This window comes from Saccopteryx bilineata, chromosome 11, assembly GCF_036850765.1.
Source record: "Saccopteryx bilineata isolate mSacBil1 chromosome 11, mSacBil1_pri_phased_curated, whole genome shotgun sequence".
NCBI classification, from domain to species: Eukaryota; Metazoa; Chordata; class Mammalia; order Chiroptera; family Emballonuridae; genus Saccopteryx; species Saccopteryx bilineata.
Window position 1 is genome coordinate 54,334,401 of NC_089500.1, and position 25,576 is coordinate 54,359,976.

The 25,576-nt window shown below is 39.1% G+C and overlaps 1 protein-coding gene across 3 annotated transcripts in view; it reads right to left on the reverse strand.

Moving 5' to 3' along the window:
* L3MBTL4 (L3MBTL histone methyl-lysine binding protein 4) overlaps window positions 1-25,576 on the reverse strand; it is a 398,557-nt gene that overhangs the window by 303,333 nt on the left and 69,648 nt on the right. For 2 of the 3 annotated variants that reach the window (XM_066247315.1, XM_066247318.1), the window contains exons 4-8: window positions 24,710-24,814; window positions 24,088-24,244; window positions 21,622-21,713; window positions 20,022-20,176; window positions 18,870-18,946 (exon numbers count right to left, since the gene is read on the reverse strand). In XM_066247315.1, coding sequence (XP_066103412.1) covers window positions 18,870-18,946; window positions 20,022-20,176; window positions 21,622-21,713; window positions 24,088-24,244; window positions 24,710-24,814 — 586 coding nt within the window. The remainder of the gene's footprint in view (window positions 1-18,869; window positions 18,947-20,021; window positions 20,177-21,621; window positions 21,714-24,087; window positions 24,245-24,709; window positions 24,815-25,576) is intronic. The other variant, XM_066247317.1, reaches the window with a different exon arrangement.

Here is a 25,576-nt window from a genome sequence, read left to right on the forward strand (position 1 = left end):
TAGAGGAGGTGTAAGGACAGTATTTAGCCAAAAGAAGAGCTGGGTTACTGTTTGCGAGAGGGAGACAGAACTCTCAGACCCAGGCTCCATCTGAAACAGCACAGAAAACCTTGTTGACAGCCACTTACCCAGGGCTCCAGGAGTGAGGAATGCCAAAAGGACTGGAGTAGTGAGAGGAGAGTGTAGTTTCAGGGCACAGGAAGGGATTGTGGGGGACAGCCACTCTGACCCCTGTACTGGGTCAGTGCCCAAACCTAAAGCGACCATTTTTCCTGAGATAACCAAGCCAGCTAAGAGAAGTAATTACCCCATCCAGCAGAGACTCTCCTGCTCCAGTCAGTGCAGAGAGCTTAGAAGCAGGGAGCACATCAGGGACACAAGTTTCAGTGCTGAGGTCTGTACACTGCCCCCCAAACTGCTGAGTGCCCTCTAAAGGGTGAGAAGGCCTGGCTGCAGCAGTAGCTGCAGTGCTTGGCTGGTGCAGCAGTGGGGGGTGGAGCCCAGCAAGGCAGTCCGTGTGCACACAAGGGACAGAGCCTTGCAGCCCGTGCAGCAAAGGCAAGGGGCGGAGTCCAGAGATGCAGCCCGAGCACCTGCAGGGGCAGAGTCCAGTGGCCAGTGCAGCAATGGCGAGGGGCAGAGCCCAGAGAGGCATCCCACATGCCTATGGGGGTAGAACCCAGAGAGGCAAGGAGTCCCCCACACCCACGGGGCAGCCCAAGCTGTGGCCAGCAAGCCTGCATGCCCAACAGTGCTGGTGCCCGAGTGCCTGAGAACATGACAGTGGGAGGCTGGTGAAAAGACCATGTCTCGGGAATAGAGAGGACACACACACTGGCCAAGAGTAGATAAAAGCAAGCCTAGGAGTTCAGCTGATATTTACAAGGGCATCAGGGCCAAGCAGAGGCAGCCACAAATTCTGGATCATCTGTAGCTCCAAGAAGGTTGCTAAAGGCCAGTCATAAGCAGTGACCCCCACTACTCTGTGCTAGGTTCCAGCCAGGGAAGTCCAGGGCAGGTACATCTAGTGGCCACATACAAGAGCATCAGCTTGGGACATAACATCTCTAGTTAGACTGGTATCTTAAGGAAGGGCTCCTCACACCTGACCCAGCTAAAGCATAGAAAACAGGAATCCAAATAGCAAAAAGAACAGTAGCAGCAGACAAGTAGCCCACAGCAGATTACAAACAACAGCTGAGGCCAACCCAAGAAGATCTAGAAACACAACACAACTGAAAGCTGGAGGCAGACAACACCAAACCTATACTCAGCTAGCTACACAAACAACGCATCCAAAAGAGCAGTCTATACAGAGACAGAATGAGAAGACAGAGAAATGCAATTGAAATGAATTAACAAGAGAATTCCCCAGAAAAAGAACTGAATGAGATAGAAATAACCAAGATACCAGATGCAGAGTTTAGAATAATGATTGTTAGGATGCTCAGGGATCTTAGAACAACAATAGATAGACATAATGAGAACCTAAACAAAGAGATAACAGGCATCAAAAAGAACATTGAAATAATAAAAAAGAATCAAACAGAAATGACAAACACAATATCAGAAATGAAGACTATACTAGAAGTAATTAAAAGCAGTCTGGGTGAAGCAGAAGATCGAAACAGCTATTTAGAAGACAAGATAAGTGAAAGCACAGAAGCAGAACAGCAAAATGAAAATAGGATTACAAAGTCTATGGAAACTCTAAGAGAGCTCTACGACAACATGAAGAGAAACAACATCTGCATAACAGGGGTTCCTGAAGGAAAAGAGAAAGAACAAGGGAGAGATAATCTGACTGAAGAAATCATAGCTGAAAGCTTGCCTAAATTGATGAAGAAAAAAGTCACACAAGTTCAAGAAGCACAGAGAATACCATTAAAGAGGAACCCAAAGAGACCTACACCAAGACACATCATAATTAAAATGTCAAAGTTAAGAAACAAAGAAAGAATACTAAAAGCTACAAGAGAAAAGCAGTTAATTACCTAAGAGGGGCCCCCATAAGGAAGACATCTGACTCCTCAGCAGAAACAGTCGAGGCCAGAAGGGAATGGCAAGAAATATTCAAAGTAATGCCTCACAAGAGCCTACAACCAAGACTTCTTTATCCAGCAAGATTATTGTTTAAAATTGAAGGAGGAATAAAAAGCTTCCCAGACAAAAAAGAACACAAGGAATTCATTACAATCAAACCAATGCTACAAGAAATGTTAAGGGGCCTGTTGTAAACAAAACAAAGGGGGAAAATCTAGTAAAAGAGAAATGTAGATTTCAATAATGTAGATTTAAAGAATAAAATGACTACATATCAATAATACCTTAAATGTAAATGCATAAATGCTCCAATTAAAAGACATAGGGTAGCTGTGTGGACAAAAAAACAGTAACTGTACATATGCTGTCTACAAGAGACCCATCTCAAAACAAAAGATACACACAGACTGAAAGTAAAAGGATGGAAAAAATTATTTCATGCAAATGGAAATGAAAAAAAAGCTGGAGTAGCAAAACTTAAATAGACTTTAAAACAAAGGCTATAGTTAGAGATAAAGAAGGTCACTACATAATGATAAAGGGAGCAATCCAATAGGAAGATATAACCATTATAAATATTTATGTACCTAATATAGGAGCACCTAAAAATATAAAGCAGATTTGAATGAACATAGAGGGCGAGATCAACAGCAATACTGTAATAATAGGGGACTTCAATACACCATTAACATCACTGGATAGATCCTCAAGAAAGAAAATTAAAGAAACAGCAGACTTAAAGGACACACCAGATCAACTGGATTTAATAGATATCTTCAGAACCTTTCACCCTAAAGCAGCAGAATATTCATTCTTTTCAAGTGCTCATGGTACATTCTCTAGGATAGACCACATATTAAGACATAAAATGAGTCTCAATAATTTAAGAAGACTGAAATCATATCAAGCATCTTCTCTGATCACAATGGCATGATACTAGAAATCAACTACAATAGAAAAACTGAAAAATATTCCAACACTTGGCAATTAAATAGCATGTTATTAAATAATGAATGGGTAACAATGAGATCAAGGAAGAAATAAAAAATTCCCTTGAAACAAATTAAAATGAACATACAACAACTCAAAATTTATGGGACACAGCAAAAGCATTCCGAGAGGGAAGTTCATGCCATTACAAGCATACCTTAAGAAGCAAGAAAAAGTTCAAATAAACAACTTAACCCTGCATCTAAAAGAACTAGAAAAAGAACAGCAAGCAAAGCCCTGAGGAAGTAGAAGGAAGAAAATAATAAAGATGAGAGAGGAAATAAATGACAAAGAGGCAACAAAAACAATACAGAGAATTAATGAAACCAAGAGCTTGTTCTTTGAAAAGGTAAACAAGATTGATAAACCTTTAATTAGACTCACCAAGAAAAAAAGAGAGAGCACTCAAATAAATAAAAATAGAAATGAGAGTGGGGTATGAACAATGGACACCACAGAAATACAAAAGATTATAAAAAAAAATACTATGAAGAAACTGTATGCCCAAAAATTAGACAACCTAGGTGAAACGGACAAATTCCTTGAAACATAATCTTTCAAAAATCAATCTGGAAGAATCAGAAAACCTAAACAGACCGATTACAACAAATGAGATTGAAACAGTTATCAAAAAACTCCCAACAAACAAAAGCCCAGGTCCAGAACAAAATCTCTTGCATTCCATATCTCAGTTAAAAATTTGCATCTCCTTCAAAAACTACTGCTTCCAATATCAAGATATCCACATATAAAGCTGGAATGTACATTTTCCTCTCTTGTGTTCCCTGTGCTCTACAGTAAGTTCCTTTCCATCACAGCCAGAAATGGGACTTCCAGCAGCGTGGTGAGTATAAAGGGACAAAGAAGTTCTTCGAGTCAATTAATTAACGGGTCCTGCTACCAAAGTCCCAACACCCCATGTGTGAGGTCCAGGGCCAGTTACTGATCCCTCTGTACCTCAGTTCTTCAACTATGAACTGAAATAACTGACAAAAACTTCAAAAAATTTCCATGAAAAATGGTAAATGTGTGAAGTCATAGAGGTCATCAAAAATATATGCAGTACAAAAATAAAATCCCATTTGACACTTAATATAATTGGCTATAAAAAAACAAAGACAACAAGTGTTAGTAAGGATGTAAAGCAATTGGAATCCTCTTACTACTGGTGGGAATGTAAAATGGTGCACTTCCTGTGGTAGAGTCTGACATTAGCTCAGAAAGTTAAATGTAGAAGTAATTACTATATGATCCAACAATACTGTCCTAAGTATATACCTGAGAGAACCAAAAACATATTCATTCAAATAACACTTGTATACAAAGGTTCATAGCAACACTATTCAAAACCACCCAAAACTGTACCAATCCAAATGTCTGTTAAATGATAGATAAACAAATTATGGTTTATCTATTCAATGAAATATTATTTGAAATTAAAAAAGGTAATGTGTTGCTACATGCTACAACATGATGAACTCTAAAATCATTATGCTAAGTGAAAAAAAAAACAGACACAAACACCACATATCATGTTATTCTATTTGCATAAAATATTCAGAATAGGCAAATCCATAAAGGCAGAAAGTAGAATAATGGTTATTAAAGGCAGAAGGGAATGGGGATTTGGAAGATAATAGCTAAATGGTTCAGAGTTTCTTTTGAGAGTGATGAAAAGATTCTAAAATTGATGGTGGTTATGGTTACACAACTCTGTAAATACATTAAAAACATCTGAATTATTCACTACGACTGGATGAATTGTATAGTGCATGAGTAATATCTCAAAAAAGCTTTTACAAAAACTTAAATAGATTCTTTTCTTCAGGGCAAGCATCATTTTTTATTCTTATTTGGTTCTCCCCATTTATAAACACAGAAGTCACTACGGAGATGATTACTGAATTGAATTTGAGGTTAGGCGCAGTCTTTGCCTCAAATTGAACAACAATCTGCATTTGGAGAGTCACTTGATGCAAGATAATCATCCTTCCCAGAGGATGTGGTTCTGCTACCAGCCATACAAACCCTGAGAGCCACCATGGTCTGCAGGGCTTCCTGTCCACCTGCACAGAATGAGGGAGGCTGGCTGGGCAGAGTTCTTGCCATCAATTACAGAGTAGGTTTTCACACAGAGAAGACAGTCTTTGCAATATAGTTGTTACTGTATACAAGCCACTCCAAGCAATATTGTAAAATATAGTACAAGAAATTTCAAGTACATTCTGAGTTACTTTTAAAATAGCAATGCCATTCATAAACACTGAAAAGGCAACAACATAACTTTCATCTGACAAATATTTAATATTTTTAATAGACATATCTAATTTTTAACTGTACAGAGTCGGTATATGATATACCACCTAAAACCATGCTACCAGGAGATTTTCAAGAAAAAGATCAGGTTTAACCATGTAAGTAAAGAAGTGATTCATAACTAGACATTGCCTGACCATCAGAAATGAAAATCAAGATCTCACTATGAGGCTCAACAACCTTCTGGAAAGGAGCTCTCTTCTTCAAATGCTAAAATTTATATGTTATTAGGGTTTGCTATACATCTACCTAATACATTTTCGTCATTTTGTAAAGTCAGCTAAAATTCCAGCAGATTGAGTATGCGGGAGCAGAAGCCACTGCCATATTTTTAGTCCCCTTCAGAAAGACACTTCAGCGTAGAATATGTAACACTTGAATTAAATTGATATCAGTGAAAAGCATTTTATGATTTACATGTTTTAAGAACTGGCCTTTTTCCCTCTTTACCTCTAAAGAGGCTCTTTTATCTGGAATATGTGAGAATCTGAGTACACACCAGAGGCAAGTATACAGATTAACCACATGCTGTTCTACTTTCAAGAGGCTTAACTGCTCTCAGAAGTGCAATTACACATATACACACTCACAAACACACACATTATGACAAATATAGCAAATACATTTTTTTCTGACAACAATATAAATGTAATTAAAAAATGTAATGTAAAAATCTACAGGTATAAATAAGGTTTATTATAAATTCACTTTAAGTAAAATAATTTCAGCTAACAAAATTTGAAGCCAAATTACTAACAGAATCAAATAATTCAAATAGGCAATATAAATTTCTTTTTATCTTTTACTATATGTAAACCATAAACACATATATATGAGCAGGCCTGGCTCCCGATTTGTAATAGGGGAGAGAGCTGGAGTAGTTTCCTGTTAAACCTCATATTTGAATTCACACTTCTGAACCACCTGTGTACACAGCTTTCAATTAGAAGGCCCACAGACCCTTCTACATTCTATGACTTCATACCTTTCCTTTCTTTTTTTTTTTTTTTTTTAATTATAATTTTTCTCTGTTTTTCTTTTTTTTTTTTTTAATAAATTTTTATTAATGGTAATGAGATGACATTAATAAATCAGGGTACATATATTCAAAGAAAACATGTCTAGGTTATTTTGTCATCAAATTATGTTGCAAACCCCTCGCCCAAAGTCAGATTGTCCTCCGTCACCCTCTATCTAGTTCTCTGTGCCCCTCCCCCTCCCCTAACTCTCTCCCTCCCTCCCTCCCATGTCCTCCCTCCACCCCCACCCTTGGTAACCACCACACTCTTGTCCATGTGTCTTAGTCTCATTTTTATGTTCCACCAATGTATGGAATCATGTAGTTCTTGTTTTTTTCTGATTTGCTTATTTCACTCCTTATAATGTTATCAAGATCCCACCATTTTGCTGTTCCTTTCTTATGCAGTTAATAGGGACCTAGCATCTTTAGTGCACTCGTATTTTAATAGTAGGCCAGAATGATCATAACTCTTTCTTCACAAGCTTTAAGCAATTTTGTTTATTGCTAAACTTTGCTTTTGCTCAAGTTTTGCTCACAGTTTCTTTGCATATATTTTCATTACACTCCATTCTCTTTTCATACCTTGATTAAGTGGCTGATCTACTTGCATTTTCATTATACATATCACCATATCAAATGGAAAGCGCCCTAGGGTTCAGTGAAGGCTACCATGAAGGGTCAAATCCATCAACACCATAAGAGGAAACTCCTTTATGACACAGTTGAGTCCTCATAAAGACAAGCAATCATACAGTAGAGAAACATTTTAAACAACCAAAATTTTGACATGGTGTTCACACTGTTTTTCCTTAGTACTCAGAGCAGCCTTAGATACTTCGTTAGTAATAAAAACATAGAAAAAGAGTGAATGAGAATATGAATATAGACAAAAAATTCCTCAAAAAAATTAGCAAACCAAGTACACACACTCACACAAACACATACATACTTTTGAGATTTATCCTAGGAATACAAGATTGGTTCAACATATGAAAATCAATCAACATACAACACAGTATTAGCAGAATGAAGAACCATGCCTCGATAATTAAACAAACTAGGAATAGAAAGGAATTTCCTCAATTTCACAAAAAGCATCTACAACACACAGCAAATACTGTATTTAATGTGGACAGACAGCATTCTTCTAAGATCAGGAACAAGAAAAAGATGTAGAAAAAGATGTCTGATATTGACACTACTATTCAACAGTGTACTGAAAGGTCTAACCAGAAGAACTGGGAAAAGAAATAGAAGTCATCTAGAATGGAAAAGAAGAAGTAAAAGTATCCCTACTTCTAGATGACATAATTTTCCATGTAGAAGATAGTAAGAAACACACACACACACACACACACATACACACACACACAACTGGAGCTAATAAATGAATTAAGCAAAGATCAGAATATAATATCAATGTATAAAATAAACTAGTCGTGCTAACAATAAACAATCCAAAGATAACTCAGTGCTGGAAACAGCAAAAGAGCAGGATAAGATTCAATAACAGAATTGTTTAGGATCTCAGAAGAAAGATTAGAAGTCAGCATGTTCCTTCTCTTTAACTTCACCCCCCTGAAGAGTTCTGCTTCCTTGAGTTATTTGTACTTGCTATAAATATCTGAGTAAGACCGGGGACCAGGCTTCAGTCCTTCCATCTGCGACTGGGACTGTTGCCTCCCCTGGCCCCTTGGAGCATCTGGTCTCCAGGTAGTTCACTGTCATTGCAGTAAGTGGTGTCCCGTGTGAAGATTGGGAACCAAACTTAAGGTCCTCTACTTTGAATAGTTCACTGTCACAGCCACAAGTGGTTACTCACACGAGGAAACAACCTCCCAGAGCCCAGCAAAGGAAAAGGATGCCCACTCATCTCATCCCATTTGGTAAGGGACACCAGCAGCAGGGGACTAGCCCTTGAATGCTTGCAGCTAGGTCACTTTTAGGGACAAGGCCAGGGGATTTCCCTTTACCTTCATCCCTCCTCCCCTTTTTTCCTTCACCATGAGGAATTACCTTTCCCCTGAGCAGTGGAGTCTCAAGTAACAGCTACCAGGACTCCTTCGAGCTGCAGGGTGTTGGATCAGAATTAACTGCCCTCTTGCTCACGATCAGACAACTGTGCCCTTGGTATCCGAAAGGGGGAAGTTTAAACTTAGAAGATTGGGAAAGCACTGTTACCAAGGTGATAGTTGAAGCAATCGGGATGGGATATGAAATGACACTTTGGGACTGGAAAGGGCTTGTAAAAATTGTTCTCACCACCCAACCTGAACCTCTCAGACCAGCCCCTCCTCCTACATATTTCACCAACCCTAACCAGCAGGAAGTAGCTACAGAAGAAGAGACCTTCGCCTTTCTCCTTAAACAACAAAAGGCTGGGATGTTAGGTTTGGGTCCAGGGTGCCTTTAAACTTAAGGCAGGGCTATAAAAATGGGAGGGGTCATGCCAGAATCTCAATGTAAAAAGAAAAAAGAAAAGAACAGACACTTTTAAAATCCAAGCAGCTTAGTAGCCCATTCCCCTCCCTTCTTTTCAGTCAGCCGGGAAGTCTGCCAACAACAAATGTAGAGTCTTGCCTTCTCTGCAATTATTAATAACTGTAAAATATAAAGTTATGCCAACATTTTTAACCAGGTGGTCTAGAAGAGCATTTGATATTACTACTAGTTTAATTTTGATTAATGTCTTTTAAAGTTAACAAAACATGTATTTGTTTTCCCTAGGTTTACAAAAAGATTCTGTTAACTGTCATGTCTCCTAAAGTACAAGTTTGCTTGCCAATTAAATAACCTGTTTCTAAAGGTCATGAAATATGTTCATAAAAATATCCATTTAAAATTGCTTATTACTTACTGACATAGTTGTCACTGAAAGTTAAAGTTTTCAGAAGTTGAGAATTCTGATTAATTAGAAAGAAATTATGTATAGTTTTAATAATAAAAGGTACAAAGTATGAAGGTACTTTTAAAAAAAGGAATAAAGTAAATAAATTCTGAAAACTAGTTATTTCTGAATAGATAAGAAAGTTTATGAAAGCTGCAGAAGGTTTGAATAAGATACAGAAGGTTTGTGTGCAGGTTGTAGAAGGTTTGTGCAGAGAAAAAAAAAGAAGAAACTGAGAAAGTAGACAAAGGTGAGAAAAGAAAAAAGGAAGGACGTTAGTCTTTGTCCTGAAAGAAAAATAAAAAGGAGTTGTAGAACATTCTTAGGAGCCACAGGAGCTTATGAAATTCACCCAAATGTAAAGGTATTGCAGAAAGAGCTAATAGCCTTCTTAAGCCCCAACTACACAAACCAAAAAGGGGTGTTGAGGAGGAAAGACTCCCCACAAGAACAGTTGTATAAAGCTCTTGTTACTCTTAATTTTTAAAATATTTTCTCTTTTGGATTTACCGCAGCCAAGAGGCATTTTATACAGATTGAGCAACGGCCTAAGCCTCTTGTGTTGTACCAGGACATATTAGTTGACCCTGAGTGGCAGAATCCAGTCAAATTACTCATGAAGCCTTATCATATATTGGCATCAGCTCCTAGAAAGCAACCTGGTTCCAGAGATTCAGAAGTTGATAGTGAATCCACCTCCAGAAATTAACACAAAAAAGAGGAGGACACCTAACTCACTCCCAAGCACTCAGAGTACCTGACATCGCCAGGGACTCTATAAAACATCTAACTAGATGAGCTGAAGAAGTTTTGCAAAATATAGACAAACTTGTAACCCCTGAAAATCTGTTTCTCTCTATGCTTGCTCTTTACCTTCCACGGAACCACTTAACAACCTTACTCTCTGTTAATCTTTGTTAAAACAAAAAAGAGGGATATTTAGGAATATGCTCTGAAAATATGCAGTTAGAATAACAGAGACAGAGGCGCCCTTAGGGTGAAAACCCTGAGCTGGCGAGACTCTGGGGCCTCTCCGACCCTGTACTGTAAAGAGCAAAACAGCAGGATAAGACTTGGCAACACAGCTCTCAGATCAACATGTTCCTTGCACTTCACCCCCTGAAAACTTCTTCTGTTTCCTTGAGTTATTGCACTGGCTAACAAATATCTGAGTAAGGCTGGGGACCGGGCTTCAGTCCTTTGGTCTGCTGTCCAGGACTGTTGCCTCCCCTTGGTTCCTCAGAGCATCTTGTCTCCAAGTAGTTCACCATTGCCATGACAACCATTTACATTAGCATCCAAAGTAATAAAATAATATGTAACAAAATACGTACAAAATCTATATGAGGAAACTATAAAAATTGCTTAAATAAATCAAAGAGGCCCTGGCTGGTTGGCTCAGTAGTAGAGTGTCAACTTGGCATGTGAAAGTCCTGGCTTCCATTCCTGGTTAGGGTACACAGAAAAAAACAATCACCTGTTTCTCCTCCTATCCCACCCCTCTCCTTTCATTCTCTCTCCCCCCCACAGCCATGGCTCAATTTATTTGAGCATGCTGGGCCCCAGGTGCTGGAGATGGCTCCGCGCAGTCTCTGCCTCAGGTGCTAAAAATAGCTTGGTTGTGAGCTTGGGCCCCAGATGCTTAGAGCATCAACTCCAGATGGGGGCTGCTGGGTCGATTCCAGTCCGGGCTCATGTGGGAGTCTGTCTCTCTATCTCCCCTCCTCTCACTTAAATAAAATGAATGAATAAATAAATAAAATCAAAGAACTAAATAGAGAAATAGTCCATGTTCATGGATTAGAAAACTAAATATTTTTGAGATGGCAGTTCTTCCCAATTCGATATACAGATTCAATGCAAGCCCAATCAAAATTCCAGCAAGTTATTTTTTGTATATTGATAAAATGATTTCAAAGTTTATGTGGAGAGGCAAAGACTCAGAACAGCCAACACAATATTGAAGACCAACAAAGTTGGAAGACTAACATCACCCAAGCTTAAAAATCACTATACAGCTACAGTGAACAAGATAGTGTAGTAATGGTGTAAAAACAAATAGCCCTGGCCAGTTGGCTCAGCGGTAGAGCGTCAGCCTGGCGTGCGGGGACCTGGGTTCGATTCCCGGCCAGGGCACATAGGAGAAGCGCCCATTTGCTTCTCCACCCCCCCTTCCTCTCTGTCTCTCTCTTCCCCTCTCGCAGCCAAGGCTCCATTGGAGCAAAGATGGCCCAGACGCTGGGGATGGCTCCTTGGCCTCTGCCCCAGGCACTAGAGTGGCTCTGGTCAGGGCAGAGCGATGCCCCGGAGGGGCAGAGAATCGCCCCCTGGTGGGCAGAGCGTCGCCCCTGGTGGGCGTGCCGGGTGGATCCCGGTTGGGTGCATGTGGGAGTCTGTCTGACTGTCTCTCCCCGTTTCCAGCTTCAGAAAAATACAAAAAAAAAAAATTAAAAAAAAAACCAAATAGATCAATGGAACAGAATAGAAAGCCTAGAAATATACCATATAAATACAGTCAACTGATATTTGACAAAGCAGCAAAGCAACAAAATGGAGTATAAGTAGCCTCAAAAAATAGTTACGGAACAACAGGACACCACAGGCAAAAACAGTAAATCTATGCATAGACTTTAAACCCTTCACAAAAAGTAGCTCAAAAATAGATAATAGACCTAAAATGTAAAATGCAAAACTATAAAGTTCTTTGAAGATAATATACAAGAAAAACTAAATAATGTGGGTTTGGTGATAACTTTTTAATATGACAACAATTTGATTCATGAAAGAAAATACTAATCTGGTCTTCAATAAAATTAAATTTTTCTGCTCTGTAAAAGACATCGTCAAGAGAATGGAAGGACAAGCCACAGACTAGGAGAAATTATTTGCATAATACATATATAATAAAAAATATATTCAAAATATATAAAAATCTCTTAAAACTCAACAATAATATCAACCACCTAATTAAAAAGTAGGCCAAAGACCTTAAAGATACCTCATAAATGAAGATTCACAGATGGCAAATAAATATGTGGAAAGATGTTCCACATCAAATGTGATCAGGGAAATGCAAATCCACACAACAGTAAGATACTACTACGTGCCTATTAGAACATCTAAAACACTGACAATATCAAATGATGGTGAGGATGTGGAGCAACAAAAATTCTCACTCATTGCTGGTGAGAATGAAAAATGGGCCAGCCAATAGGAAAGAGACAGTTTGGCAGTTTCTTACAAAACTAAACATAGTCTTACCATATAATCCAGCATTCACACTCCTTGACATTTACCCAAAGGACTTGAAAATTTACACCCATACAAATATCTGCATATGGATGTTTATAGCAGCTTCATTCATAATTGCCAAAACTTGGAAGTAACCCACATGCCATTCAGTAGGGGAATGGATAAATAATCTGTGGTACATGCAAACAATGAAATATCATTCAGTACTAAAAAGAAATGAGCTATCAAGGCATGAGAAGACATAGAGAAACCTTACGTGCATGTTACTAAATAAAGGGAGCCAATCTAAAAAAGCTATATAATGTATGATTCCAACTACATGACATTCTGGAAATGGCAAAACTATGAAGCGAGCAAAAAAGATCAGTGGTTGCCAGGCTTTGGGGGTGGGAGAGATGACGAGGCAGAACAGAGAGATTGGGGGCAGAGATAATCCTCTGTATGATATGATGGATATACATCATTACACATTCATCCAAACTTATAGAACATGCAATACCAAGAGTGAGCCCTAAGTAAACAATCTACTTTTGAATGATAATATGCCAGTGTAGCTTCAACAACTGTAACAAATCTATCACTATAATAGGGATGTTGATAATGAGGGAGGCTATGCATTTGTAGGGCCAGGAGGTATATCTGTGTACTTTCTCCATTTTGCTGTGAATTTTAAATTTCTCTAAAAAAATTCTTAAATAAAACAGTGTGGTACTGGGAAAATGACAGGCATATAATAAAATTAAGAATCTAAAAATGAATCTAAACATCTATTACCAATTGATTTTTGACAATGGTGTGAAGGCCATTTGATGGGAAAGAAGACTGTCTTCAACAATTGGTTCTAGGAAAACTAGATGTGGCTGAACCTCTCCCTCACTTCATATACAAAAATTAAATTAAAATGGGTCAACCTCAAATAGAAGAGCTAAAACTATAAAATCCACAGAAAGAAAGAAAGAGAGAGAGAGAGAGAGAGAGAGAGAGAGAAAGGAAGGAAAGAAGAGAAGGAGGGAGGGAGGAATCTTCAGTGCTTCAAATTTGGCAATGAATTCTTAGATTCAACACTGAAGTACAAGCAAGAAAAATAAATAAATAAATAAATTGGATTTAATCAACATTTAAAACTGTACATCAAAGGACACTGTCGAGACAGACTGCCAGTCAAGATGGTGGAATAGGTAAATGCTGTGCTCACCTCCTCCCACACCATATCAAAATTACAACTAAACTATAGAACAGCCACCATTGAGAACCACGTGAAGTCCAATTGAAGTATTCATAATCATATAAAGAAGAAGCCTGTGGAGACTGGTAGAAGGGGCAGAGAATGGGGAATGGGTTGGTACCACACCCAAGCATAGCAGATAAAAATCAGGAGGGCAACCCTACCCGGTTGGCTCAGTGGATAAGTACCTCAGCCCAGCATGCAGACATCCCAGGTTCAAGTTCCGGTCAGGACACACAGGAGAAGCAACCATCGGCTTCTCTTTCCATCCCTCTTCCCCTTTTTTCTCTCTTCCCCTCTCGCAGCCAGTGGCTCGATTGGTTCAAGTGTCAGTCCCGGGTACAGAGGTTAGCTAGAGCATCAGCCCCAGGTGGGGGTTGCCAGGTGGATCCCGGTCAGGGCATATGTGGGAGTCTGTCTCTCTATCTCTTCCCTCCTCTTACTTAAAAAAAATTCAGGAGGGATATATCCGCTGCGAAGTTCCCCCTGAAGAAGGCGTCCCAGCCCCACACAAACCTCTCTAGCCCAGGGTTCCAGTGCCAGGAAGAGAAGTCTTCCCTGTCAAAAACAGAAGGAGCTCTGGCTGGTTGGCTCAGTGGTAGAGCGTCGGCCTGGCGTGTGGGAGTCCTGGGTTTGATTCCCAGCCAGGGCACACAGGAGAAGCGCCCATCTGCTTCTCCACCCCTCCCCCTCTCCTTCCTCTCTGTCTCTCTCTTCCCCTCCCGCAGCCGAGGCTCCACTCAAGCAAAGTTGGCCCTGGGCGCTGGGGATGGCTCCATGGCCTCTGCCTCAGGTGCTAGAGTGGCTCTGGTCGCAGCAGAGCAATGTCCCAGATGGGCAGAGCATCGCCCCCTGGTGGGTGTGCTGGGTGGATCCCGGTCAGGCGTATGTGGGAGTCTGTCTGACTGCCTCCCCGTTTCCAACTTCAGAAAAATACAAAAAAAACCCTGAAGGAATTGTTGCTAAGGGAAACAGAGGGGCTGCTGGAGTAGTAGGTGTTTTGCATAAGGACTTATTTATTAAGGGAATTCCATGCTCCTGTTTCTTCCTTTTTTAAACTATGTATTTCAGTTTTGTTTTTTCGTGGGTGGTTCCTCTTAGGTTGTTGAGAAAAATGTTTCATGTATACAAGAGTCCTTTGTCCATGAGTGCTTCTGCACTACATCCTCCTTTGTTACTTCAGACCTTTATCTTCTCCCCTTTTATCTTTTCATTGTCACAGTTATCCTTCTTTATACTGTAACCTTGCTGGAGATTTTACTTGTAGATTTGTGTTGTTTTATTCTTTGTATCCAGTAGAATAACCCCCTTGAGTATTTCCTGCAGTGGAGGTTTTCTGGTGATAAATTCCCTCAGCTTCTATATGTCTGCAAAAGCTTTTATTTCTCCTTCATATTTGAAGGACAACTTTGATGGATACAGTCTTCTTGGCTGGTAATTCCTCTCTTTCAGTACTTTGAATGTTTGGGTCACTCTCTTCTGGCTTATAGAGTTTCTGCTGAGAACTCTGATGACAACCTGATGGGCCTTCCTTTATATATTATGTTCTTCTTTTTCCTAGCTGCCTTAAGAATTCTTTATTTATCTTTGATTTTTGAAAACTTTACTACAATGTTCCTTGGAGAAGGCCTGTTTGGATTGAGGTAACTAGGCATTCTGTTTGCTTCTTGGATTTGCACATCTAACTCTTTCCATAGGCTTGGGAACTTCTCAATTTTTTGTTTGAATAGGCTCTCGATTCCTTTCTCCCTTCTTTCTGAAATATCCATTATTCCTTTTAGCCAAAGAGAGACAGACAGACTTAACTGACAGGGACAGTCAGGCAGGCAGGAAGAGAGATGAGAAGTATAACTCAGAGTTGTGGCTCCTTAATTGTTCATTGTTTTTTCATATGTGCCTTGACAGGGGGGCCTCAGATGAGCCAGTGACCACTTACTCAAGCCAGCAACCTTGTATTTCAAGCCAGCAACCTCTGGGTTCAAGCCAGAGATAACGGGGTCATGTCTATGATCCCATGCTCAAGCCAGTGACCCCATGCTCAAGCTGGTGAGCCTGTGCTCAAGACGGAGGAGCCCACACTCAAGCCAGATGAGCCTGAGCTCAAGCCAGCAACCTCAGGGTTTTGAACCTTGGTCCTCAGCATCCCAGGCCAACACTTTATCCACTGCACCAATGCCTGATCAAGCCCCCATCATTTCTATACTGCTCTCCATGATGAAGTCAAAACAATTCTCATTTTTTTTAAATTCTTGAGTGTCTCTCTTCTTCCCTCTGTATCTGCCTTTGATGTCACTGATTCTCTCCTTTATCTGGCCTGTACTATTTGATATCCTTGCTAGCTCATTTTTCAATTCATGTATTGAGTTCATCATCTCTGTTTTTAAAGTTTCAATCTCCTTAGTGAGGAAATCATTTTGTTTTCTGAACTCATTAAGTTGCCTATCAGTGTTTTCTCACATCTTGTTGAGTATTTTCAGAACTTCAATTTTGAATTCTCTATCATTTAACTCCAAAGTTTCCATGTGATTGAGGTTATTCTCTGGAGATTTTTCATGTTCTTTCTGAGTTATGTCTCTTTCTTGGGTAGCCATGGTATTTGTTTTTTTCTGCTTTGAGGGCATTTGAGAATGGTGTTGTTAAGAAATCAAGCAAAAACGACAACAAAAATAAAAATAAACAGAAAGTTAAAAATAAAAAGAAAAGAAAAACACACAAAACAAAGAACAAAAACAAAACAAAACAAAAAAAACTAAACAAAAACAATTAATTAGAAGAAATATCTCTCCCAAACACCCAAGCAAATAAAACTTCCAAATGGTTTTTCTACTTTTTTCCAGAAGGTGGCACTGCATTACAAGATTTAGCTCTGTGAAATTCCCAAGCTGGCCTCACTGAGAAGTTGCTGTGGCGATGATGTAGGCGGGTATGCAGTGGTATGATGAGTGGGCATGTTCTGAGGGCTTTAGGGCTTTACGGCTTTGGCAATGGTGATCTCAGGCCTCCAGAGCACTCCTCCCCACACCTCAGCAGACCAGAGGACCAGACAGAGAGCACCTCTGGTGTTCAAGGGAAAGAGTGGCTCTGTAGAACTAGCTATAGAGTCTATGTCTGCCTCTTTCTGGGCTCACAAAGGAAGGGAGGAGGGGTCTGAGAGGCTGTGGGGTTGCTCTTTGGTTTTCTCCATCTCTGTGCCAAGTGCAGGCTGAAGGCAGACCACAGGAACAGTGGCCTTGAACCCTTGCTCTGCCACTACTTTGAAGAAGTTATCTCCCCCATAGTCCCCCTAATCTCTCTGCTCCTCCTGGTAGAAGGAGACCCAGTCATTCAGGGCTTCTCCCCTCTCTAGAGCCCCAGTGGATCAAAATCCAGACAGTCTGACCTCCCTCCTCTCTGGAGCTGACTGCAAAAGTCTTAGCTCCTACCACCCTTCTCACTCTGTCCCACCTTTAGTCCATTTGGTGTGTCCGTCTTTCAGGCAAGCCTGTGAGCCCAGCTGGGGTTTCTTTGTTGAGTTATGGCTGTTCAATTTGTTGAAATTTCAAGGGGAGAGATCAAGGGTATCTCTCACACTGCCATTACTCGGATGTCATCTCCTCTAGAATACTTGTTTTAATTAAAAATACTAAGATTACATAGCCACTATATCTACAATAATTCATTCTAAAATTAAACTTAAAGATGCTTCTTGGGAATATCATGCTGAGCGAGGTAGGCCAGAAGGAGGGGATCAGAAACCATACACTTTCACTCATAAGTAGGATATAAAATTGAAAGCAACAGGTGAATGAGCAGGACAAACAGACAATAGAAACTCATGGACACTGACAGCAGGGTGGTGGTTACCAGAGGAAGGGGGTGAGCAATAAAGGGGTCAAATAGATGGTAATGGAAGATTTGACTGTAGGTGGTAAACACACAATGCAATATATATATATAGATGATGTACCTTAGAATTGTGTATTTGAAAATTGTAGTTTTATTAACCAGTGTCACCCCATATGATGGATTTGATACAGCAAAACTCTAACTTATTACTTCTGTAATAAGAAAAAAATACAATAACTAGAAAGAGTCCTTATTTCACAGTTTAGCTGAGTAATTAAGTTGGCTTGATAAAAGGGGTCTGGCAAATCTGGAGACTCAGTGTTAATTCTTACTCCTTAGACTTCTAGATTTCTTATATTCAACTCCAAAGCTAAGTATATTTAATAATCTATGATTCAATTAATGAATTAATATGTTATAAGATAAATTATGCAGCTAGAAATAGCTTGTTTTAAATGTTGATTCAGCAAATAGAACTCATTTCATTGAATAAAAAAAATTTAGCAACCTTTTTAATGACTTTCTAATTCATCTTTATAAACACAGCCTCTTTTCATAGTGGGGAAAGGCGTGCAGATATCAGACATTTGGGTTACCTGGTGTAACTCAGAAAGTTGCACAGCATTTATCATGCACATTGTATTGAATTGTGGTTTATAGTCTGACCAGGTGGTGGTGCAGTGGATAGAGTGTCAGCCTGGGATACTAAGGACCCAGGTTCAAAACTCCGGGGTCACTGGCTTGAGTGCAGTCTCAGAGGGCTTGAGTATGGGGTCACTGGCTTGAGCATGGGATCATAGACATGACCCCATGGTCACTGGCTTGAGCCCAAAGGTCTCTGGCTTAACGCCCAAGGTCACTGACTTAAGCAAGCGGTCACAGGCTTGACTGGAGCCCCCCAGTCAACGCACATATGAGAAAGCAATCAATGAACAACTAAACTGCAACTATGAGTTGACGCTTCTCATCCTCTCCCTTCTTTTCTGTGTGTTCTTGTCTGTTAGTCTCTCTCCTAAGCTAAAAAAAAAAGAGAAAAAGATAAAGATAAAATGTGGTTATATAAACAAAAGCAAGTTGGCCATTTCCACTCACACAAGGTAACTTCAAAGAACACTCAGCCAGCCTGACCTGTGGTGGCACAGTGGATAAACTTGACCTAGAATGCTGAGGTTGCCAGTTTAAAACCCTGGGCTTGCCTGGTCAAGGCACATGTGGGAGTTGATGCTCCCTGCTTCCCCCCTTCTCTCTCTGTCTCTCCTCTCTAAAATGAATGAATGAAAATTCAAAGAACACCCAGCCAGTCCACTCACCTTGGGGTGCTATCAGAGTTCTTCCATTCTCCTGACACCAACCAACTGGCTGGACATAAGGACTATTTATATAACACCTGCAAAAAACAGGATTCTATTTAGATCCCATATTACTTAAGGCCAGAGAAAGAATCAATCAAAGAGTAATAAACATTCTGGGTATTAAAAGATACAATAGAAATTATTACTTCACAATTAAAGTGTTATTTTATAGCATAAAAAACTAGAAATAATTTTAATACTATATTTTGTAAGCTGAGTAACCAAACTTCTATTTTACATAATCTTCTTGAAATGTAAAAGTATAAAGAATTTGACTAGGACCTGAAGTGCCAATATTATTCCCAAAGAGTGAACATTTTAATAAACCTCTTCTACCACTTCTTCCTAGCAGCAAGGAGAAACATTAATAGGACAGCCTAAATTTAATAGGACAGTGCAATCTGACTCCACATGACTATATATTTCTTCTGTCTTCTCATCCAAGAATTTAGACTATTCTACCTAAGATACACGGTATTGATTTTTTCCTCTGCTTCTTAGTTCAAAGAAGAAAATAGGGTACCCTCCAAGCACATAAAACACCATGGCCTCAGACAAAGACTGGTTGGTTATTCAGGACATATTATAAAGAAATGCTACTAAAATTATCATATTTTTGCCATCCTCTTCCATATTTCAGGTTTTATCTCAAAAACCCTTTTAATTCATTTAATGTTAGTTTAATGGCATTGTGGCATGCATTTTCTCAATTCCCCACAGAGTTTCAAATAATTCCCTTTCTTCCTGAATATTTCCTTTAAAAATGAGAGCTTTTTCAGGAAGAAAAAAAAAAACAACAAGTTCTCGACTTCCCCTTCACAAAAATACTTCCTTTACAAACTAATCAGAATACAGTGAAATGCCCTGAACTGGTCATATTATTTCAGATGAGGCCTCATTTGGAAACCTCTCATGAAATCAAGATAAAGTTTTTCGGGCTCTTTAATTCAACAATTCATGCGGACGAGACTTTAGTGAAAAGTCAGCAACTAAATTTCTGTTGTTTGTAACTTTAAGAACAGTAAAAACAGTGACCATATTGGAATGAAAACAAAATTTCTTAACCTCAAACATGAACAAACAAAAATAAAACACACAATGGTATCTCACCAGTAATCGTAACTATCATCCCAATTGTCAAAATGCACTAGTAAGCGATCTTCAACAATATCAGCTATGGTTGCCACACACACCAGCGAAGGGTTCTTCCTGTCGATGGCCTCCAGCTTCATTCCAACCTGAAACTCTTTGGGCACTGGCCCGTTCTAACACAGCACCAGAGGGAAGAGGTACAAAAAGAAACAGGACAATAAACAGGACTGAGCCACTGTTAAACTTCCATGATGTTCAGTATCAGAGAAGTCTACAGGGCGTCAACACTTACCCTCCTGAATGAAGCCAGCAAATGCCAGTAAAAATATTCTAACAAACCGTTAGAAAGTTTACACTCAGAGCAAAAATGGGATGCTAGCTTTTATATTGTACTTTTCTCTCTTTGTCCTGGTAGGCTTTATCTTCCTTATCATTGTCATTTTCCCTCTTCTCTGTTCTTAGAGTAATTGTATTTATTTTTAAAGATGATGTTAGTAAACATAGTAGCATCAAACAGTTTCCTCTGCTCCCCATAGGCTTTTGAGTGGTTTCTAAATACCACTCTTTTGAAAACTAATAAAACTATTCTCTTTAGCACCAAAATTATTTAGATCAGATCTGAAAATATTGCTCTAATCCACAAATAAAATTATAGTTGAAAAAATCCAAACGCTTTTTTATTACCTGCACATATTTTTAGTATTAATAAATACTGAGGACTATGATTTACAATATCACAATTATAAAAACCTACTTTCATAAAGCTATAATTAGGCAGTCCTGGGATTTAGAAAGTATACATACAATATCTCTGAACTAGAAGACGTTTTTCCCTCTACTTCTTTACTATCTATACCGAGCCTTGATTTTTGTTTTTTCTTTAGTATATTACATTTTCCAAAGCAATTTCATATGTCTTTCCTTGATACAATTCTGTGAACCATATCAAGAAGTTGTATAACACTGATTTTAAGATCAAGACATTGAAGGTTGGAAAAGTTGGGTGAGTGTCCTACACAGGGACACAGGCCACTGGTGGCCAGGCTGACATCTGGTCCTGGACTTCCCCACCCCTTCCCCTAATGTGTGCCCTCACTGCTGGGCCCACGGGCTGTCACTTGTCCTCATTCCCTCCCCAAGACTTAACAATTTGCTGGGGACATAGGTGGCATAAGTGTACACTTTTCGAATTCTCTACATCCCTTGAATCGGAATAAATTGTCACCCTCACTGTCATTATATGTAAATCCAACTAAAGTCAGTACATTCAAAGTCTACCTGGGGTATTTCCTTGTCAAAAAAATCCAAAATTAGGTTTAAATGGTAACTAGCTTACTAGAAACACAAAGAAAAAGAAAACATTTCTAAAAAGCATTTTATATTTTTAGCAGGCTTTATATATCAAGTTTTCAATTCTCTCCATTTAATAAAAGTATTTCATTATATGTTTAAAGGGGCAAAATGATATGCCCACAAGAAACTGACATATTAAGTGATAAAAGTCAACAGGAAGCTAAGCATTCTTAAAATGAAAATACAACAGAATAGATAGTGATTTTTAAAAATTTAATCTCAAGGAATAATCTAAATTATACTGAGGCAGGCAGAAAATACTTACAGAACTTTTGTTTCTGAATAGTTTCTTGGGAGCATTTTGCAACTTGCAGGCCTTCAAGTAATTCATCCAAACAAATTTATCTTTTCTATAACCTAAAGAAAAGTATGGATTACTCAGGATACCCACAAGATGTAACCATGTGCATATTAAATATACTACTCTTATTCAGTCTTCTGTGATAAATTCAATGCCTGTTAGCAAACTGCTAGATATTTAAATTAAAACCTCTAGATTCTTTCAATGTTCTTTGATGTATGAACTGTTGAGTGTGATTTCCCACCATGCATATGATTCCCTGCAAATTTTTAAAATTCATTAATATAAAGAATTGGTACCATGGTGCCTTGATGGCTATCTTGCATCCCATTAGGACTTCCCAAAATGAGCAAAAGAAGGAGACAAGAGTTCCTGAATTCATCATCATTCCTGAAGAAGTCATGTCAGCAAGACCATCAGAGGTCCTGATGGTGAACGATCCAGGGTGCCAGACACTTGGCCTTAACAACAAAAACACCTTCACAGTCTAAAGACCATTCAGCTGCTCCAGCTTTCTGATCCATAGCTTGACAGGCTTCCCATAAAAAAAATGCATTATCTGCTTGACCAGGCAGTGACACAGTGGATAGAGTGATGAACTGGGATGCAGAGGACCCAGGTTTGAAACCCTGAGGTCGCCGGCTTGAGCATAGGCTCATTCGGCTTGAGCGTGGGCTCACCAACTTGAGCACAGGGTCGCTGGCTTGAGCATGGGATCATAGACATGACCCCATGGTCACTGGCTTGAGCCCAAAAGTCACTGGCTTGAAGCCCAAGGTTGCTGGCTTTAGCCTAATGTCGTTGGCTTGAGAAAGGGGTCACTCACTCTACTGTAGCCCCCTGATCAAGGCACATGCAAGAAAGCAATCAAAGAACAACTAAGGTACCACAATAAAGAAATGATGCTTCTCATCTTTCTCCCTTCCTGTCTGTCTGTCCCTATCTGTCCCTCTCTCTGTCTCTGTCACAAATTTAAAAAAAGCATTATCCTCTCATTCATGAAGAAAGCAATCAACAAACAACTAAGGTGCCATAATAAAGAACTGATGCTTCTCATCTTTCTCCCTTCCTGTCTGTCTGTCCCTATCTGTCCCTCTCTCTGTCTCTGTCACAAATTTAAAAAAAGCATTATCCTCTCATTCATGTGCCCTAAGGTGGCTCACAGTGTGCTGGCCCAAATACAACAGGCTCAACAGGTATTTCCTGAGTCAGTGTTACACTTAGAATAGAAGTAAACTCCTTGCACAGCCTTCAAAGGCAGGGCTGTATCTCCAACCTCATCTCCTATCTTCTCGCCTTTGCTTCTCTGTTCTAGGCACATGAGCCTCCCTGGATTCCAAGTGCAGTAAGTGCACTTAGGCCCTGGGACATTTACTCTTGCTTTTCTCTCTGATAAGTGTTCTTTCCCAGGTAGCCACATCCCTTTTCTCATTTCACCCATGTGTCTGTCAGATGTCACCCTCTCAGGCCTTTCTTCACCACGCTAAGTCAAGGGCTGTCTCTGTGAGGCTCTCAGTCCCCCACCCCGTCTCTGCCTGACACTCAATCTTTATCTTTGTTTATTATTCTTGTCCAGAATAAAAGGTCCAGGAAGACAGATGGCTTATTTTATTCAGTGCTATATCCCCAGTGTGTACACAGACTATGGGCTCCATAAATACCTACCAAGTAAATGAGCCAGTGGCCTGTTAGCAGCTTTGATGAGATCCAGCAATCTTAAGAGACTCTGCCATTAGTTTCAGGACAGATCCCAATGGATCCCCTGAGTTGGTTACTAAGAATAAAATGACTATATATGATACTAACTCCAGAAGTCTCCACGATAATCAAATCATCTAATATTTAAGCAGGAGACCTTCTGTAGAAGCAACTTCTTTGCTGTGCAAAGAAATGGACCCATTGGCATCCCACCTGGTCAAAACCTCAACTCACTTGCAATCAGCAATAGAATAAGGCTGCAGGTACGTGCCCGTCCCAGGTTCCTCTCCCATATGACAAAAGATCAAGATGAGATTTTTACTTCCCATCAAATAAAAAAACAACAGTGAAATTATTTTCTGACACATGTCCCTGTTCCCCATGATTTCCGTGGGAAACGAAGGACAGTGCCTCAAGTTTCCTCACTGTACAGTCTCACTGATGGAGGTATTTCATTTTGACCATAATTTAAGCATTAGTTTCTTGATTCCTGATAAGGTTTAATAAACTTGATGTAAAATAAAATTTTATTTCTGCCCTAGTTGTCTTATCAAAATATCTGACTCAAATAGTTATTAATGCTTTTCTTTTAAAGACATTTATTTCTAAGAATGTTATCCTTATAGACTTACTCATTTTTGAGAATCAAATTTGCATTTTGGAAATCAAAACACAGCAGGCTCTTGTTATTATTTCATGAAATGTTAAAATAAAACTGAAGTAACAACTCACTTTCTTTCCATCCTGGCTTACCCTTAGGGATGTGCAATTCATGTTTGGTCTTTTCACACCACCCTACTGGATGAATGTCAGGACAACCAGCATTGGTCCAAAAATCGTAGCAGCTTAAATAACCATCAAAATGAAGCCTTAGACGGTAACCACACACCTGCAAAATGCAATGTTTGCAAAGGTTCATTGTTTCATATACTTGAAGTACAGGCAGTCACTGGGTTACAAGCCAGATAGGTTCTGTAGGTCTGAAAATGATTAAGTATTTATATGTACAGAAAGGTAAAAATAAATATGTTAAGACAAACATGTCTAAGTTGTATTTAATAGGTAAGTGTACCTGTTTCAACTTACATACAAATTCAATTTAAGAACAAACCTGCAGCACCTATCTCGATCGTAACCTGGCCACTGTCTGTATAAAAAAAAAAATTAACAAAATACTCATATATTCTGTCAGTGCCATCAACATATATGAACCATCCTCCCATTTAAATTTGTATTAGGGAACATAATGTACTGAAACTTGTTTAGAACAGAAAGTACTCAATTCATATTCTCTAGAAAATTCTCTTCTGAGATCTCACTGCAATTAGCTCAAGACAATAACATCATCTCTTACCTCAGCTACAGAAAGCACACAAAATACAGATGGATGTCGGGGATCAATGCCTTCTAATCTCATTCCAACCTGAAAACCATTCTCGTGTTCTGGGAAGGTCTGGTCCTATGAAATGTCATGATATAACATTAGCCACTGAAATACATTCACAACATCATCGTAAAGCACGTATTGTGGCGATACATACAATCATGAACTTACTGTAGTAGTTTGGAAGCTCAGTTATATAGCTTAAGAGAGAAGGATGTTCTTACATATTTGACCCTGAAAGAAGGTTTCATTATTTTCATGTGCTTTGAAATAGTTTGTCTACAAAACGTTACGTCCTGTAAACTCCCCATTTATTCCTTTTGCTCATTTTTCATTAATGATTTGAAGGAGCTCTTCCTGTACTCTGGAAACAGTCTTTTGTTGATCATAATGATTACTTATTCCAGTCTGTAACTTGGCTCTTTACTTTGTTTATAACTTTTAGTAGATAATTTTTTTTTAATTTTAATGTAGTAAAATATACCAATTATTTCTCGTACAGTTTGTAAATCTAGCCTATGAAATCCCCTGCAACCCTGAAGTTACACAGATATTCTCCTAGTGCCCTTTTAAAAAATTGTTCTTCATTTTGAAATCTACAATGCAATTGGAATTGACTTTTTCTATGGTGTGAGGTAGGGTTATTTTTTGGTATGGATAAATAAGTACTGAAGAAAAATGTTTTGAATAGCTCACTGATCTGCAAAGTTTTCTGTTTTTCATATTTGTGGGTCTGTTTTTAGCTTTTTAATTTTTTTCTGGCTTATTTGTTTACAATGAGTCTTTCTGAAGAGCAAGGTTTTTAATAAGTTCTTCATCCATAGGTGGTACTAGTGA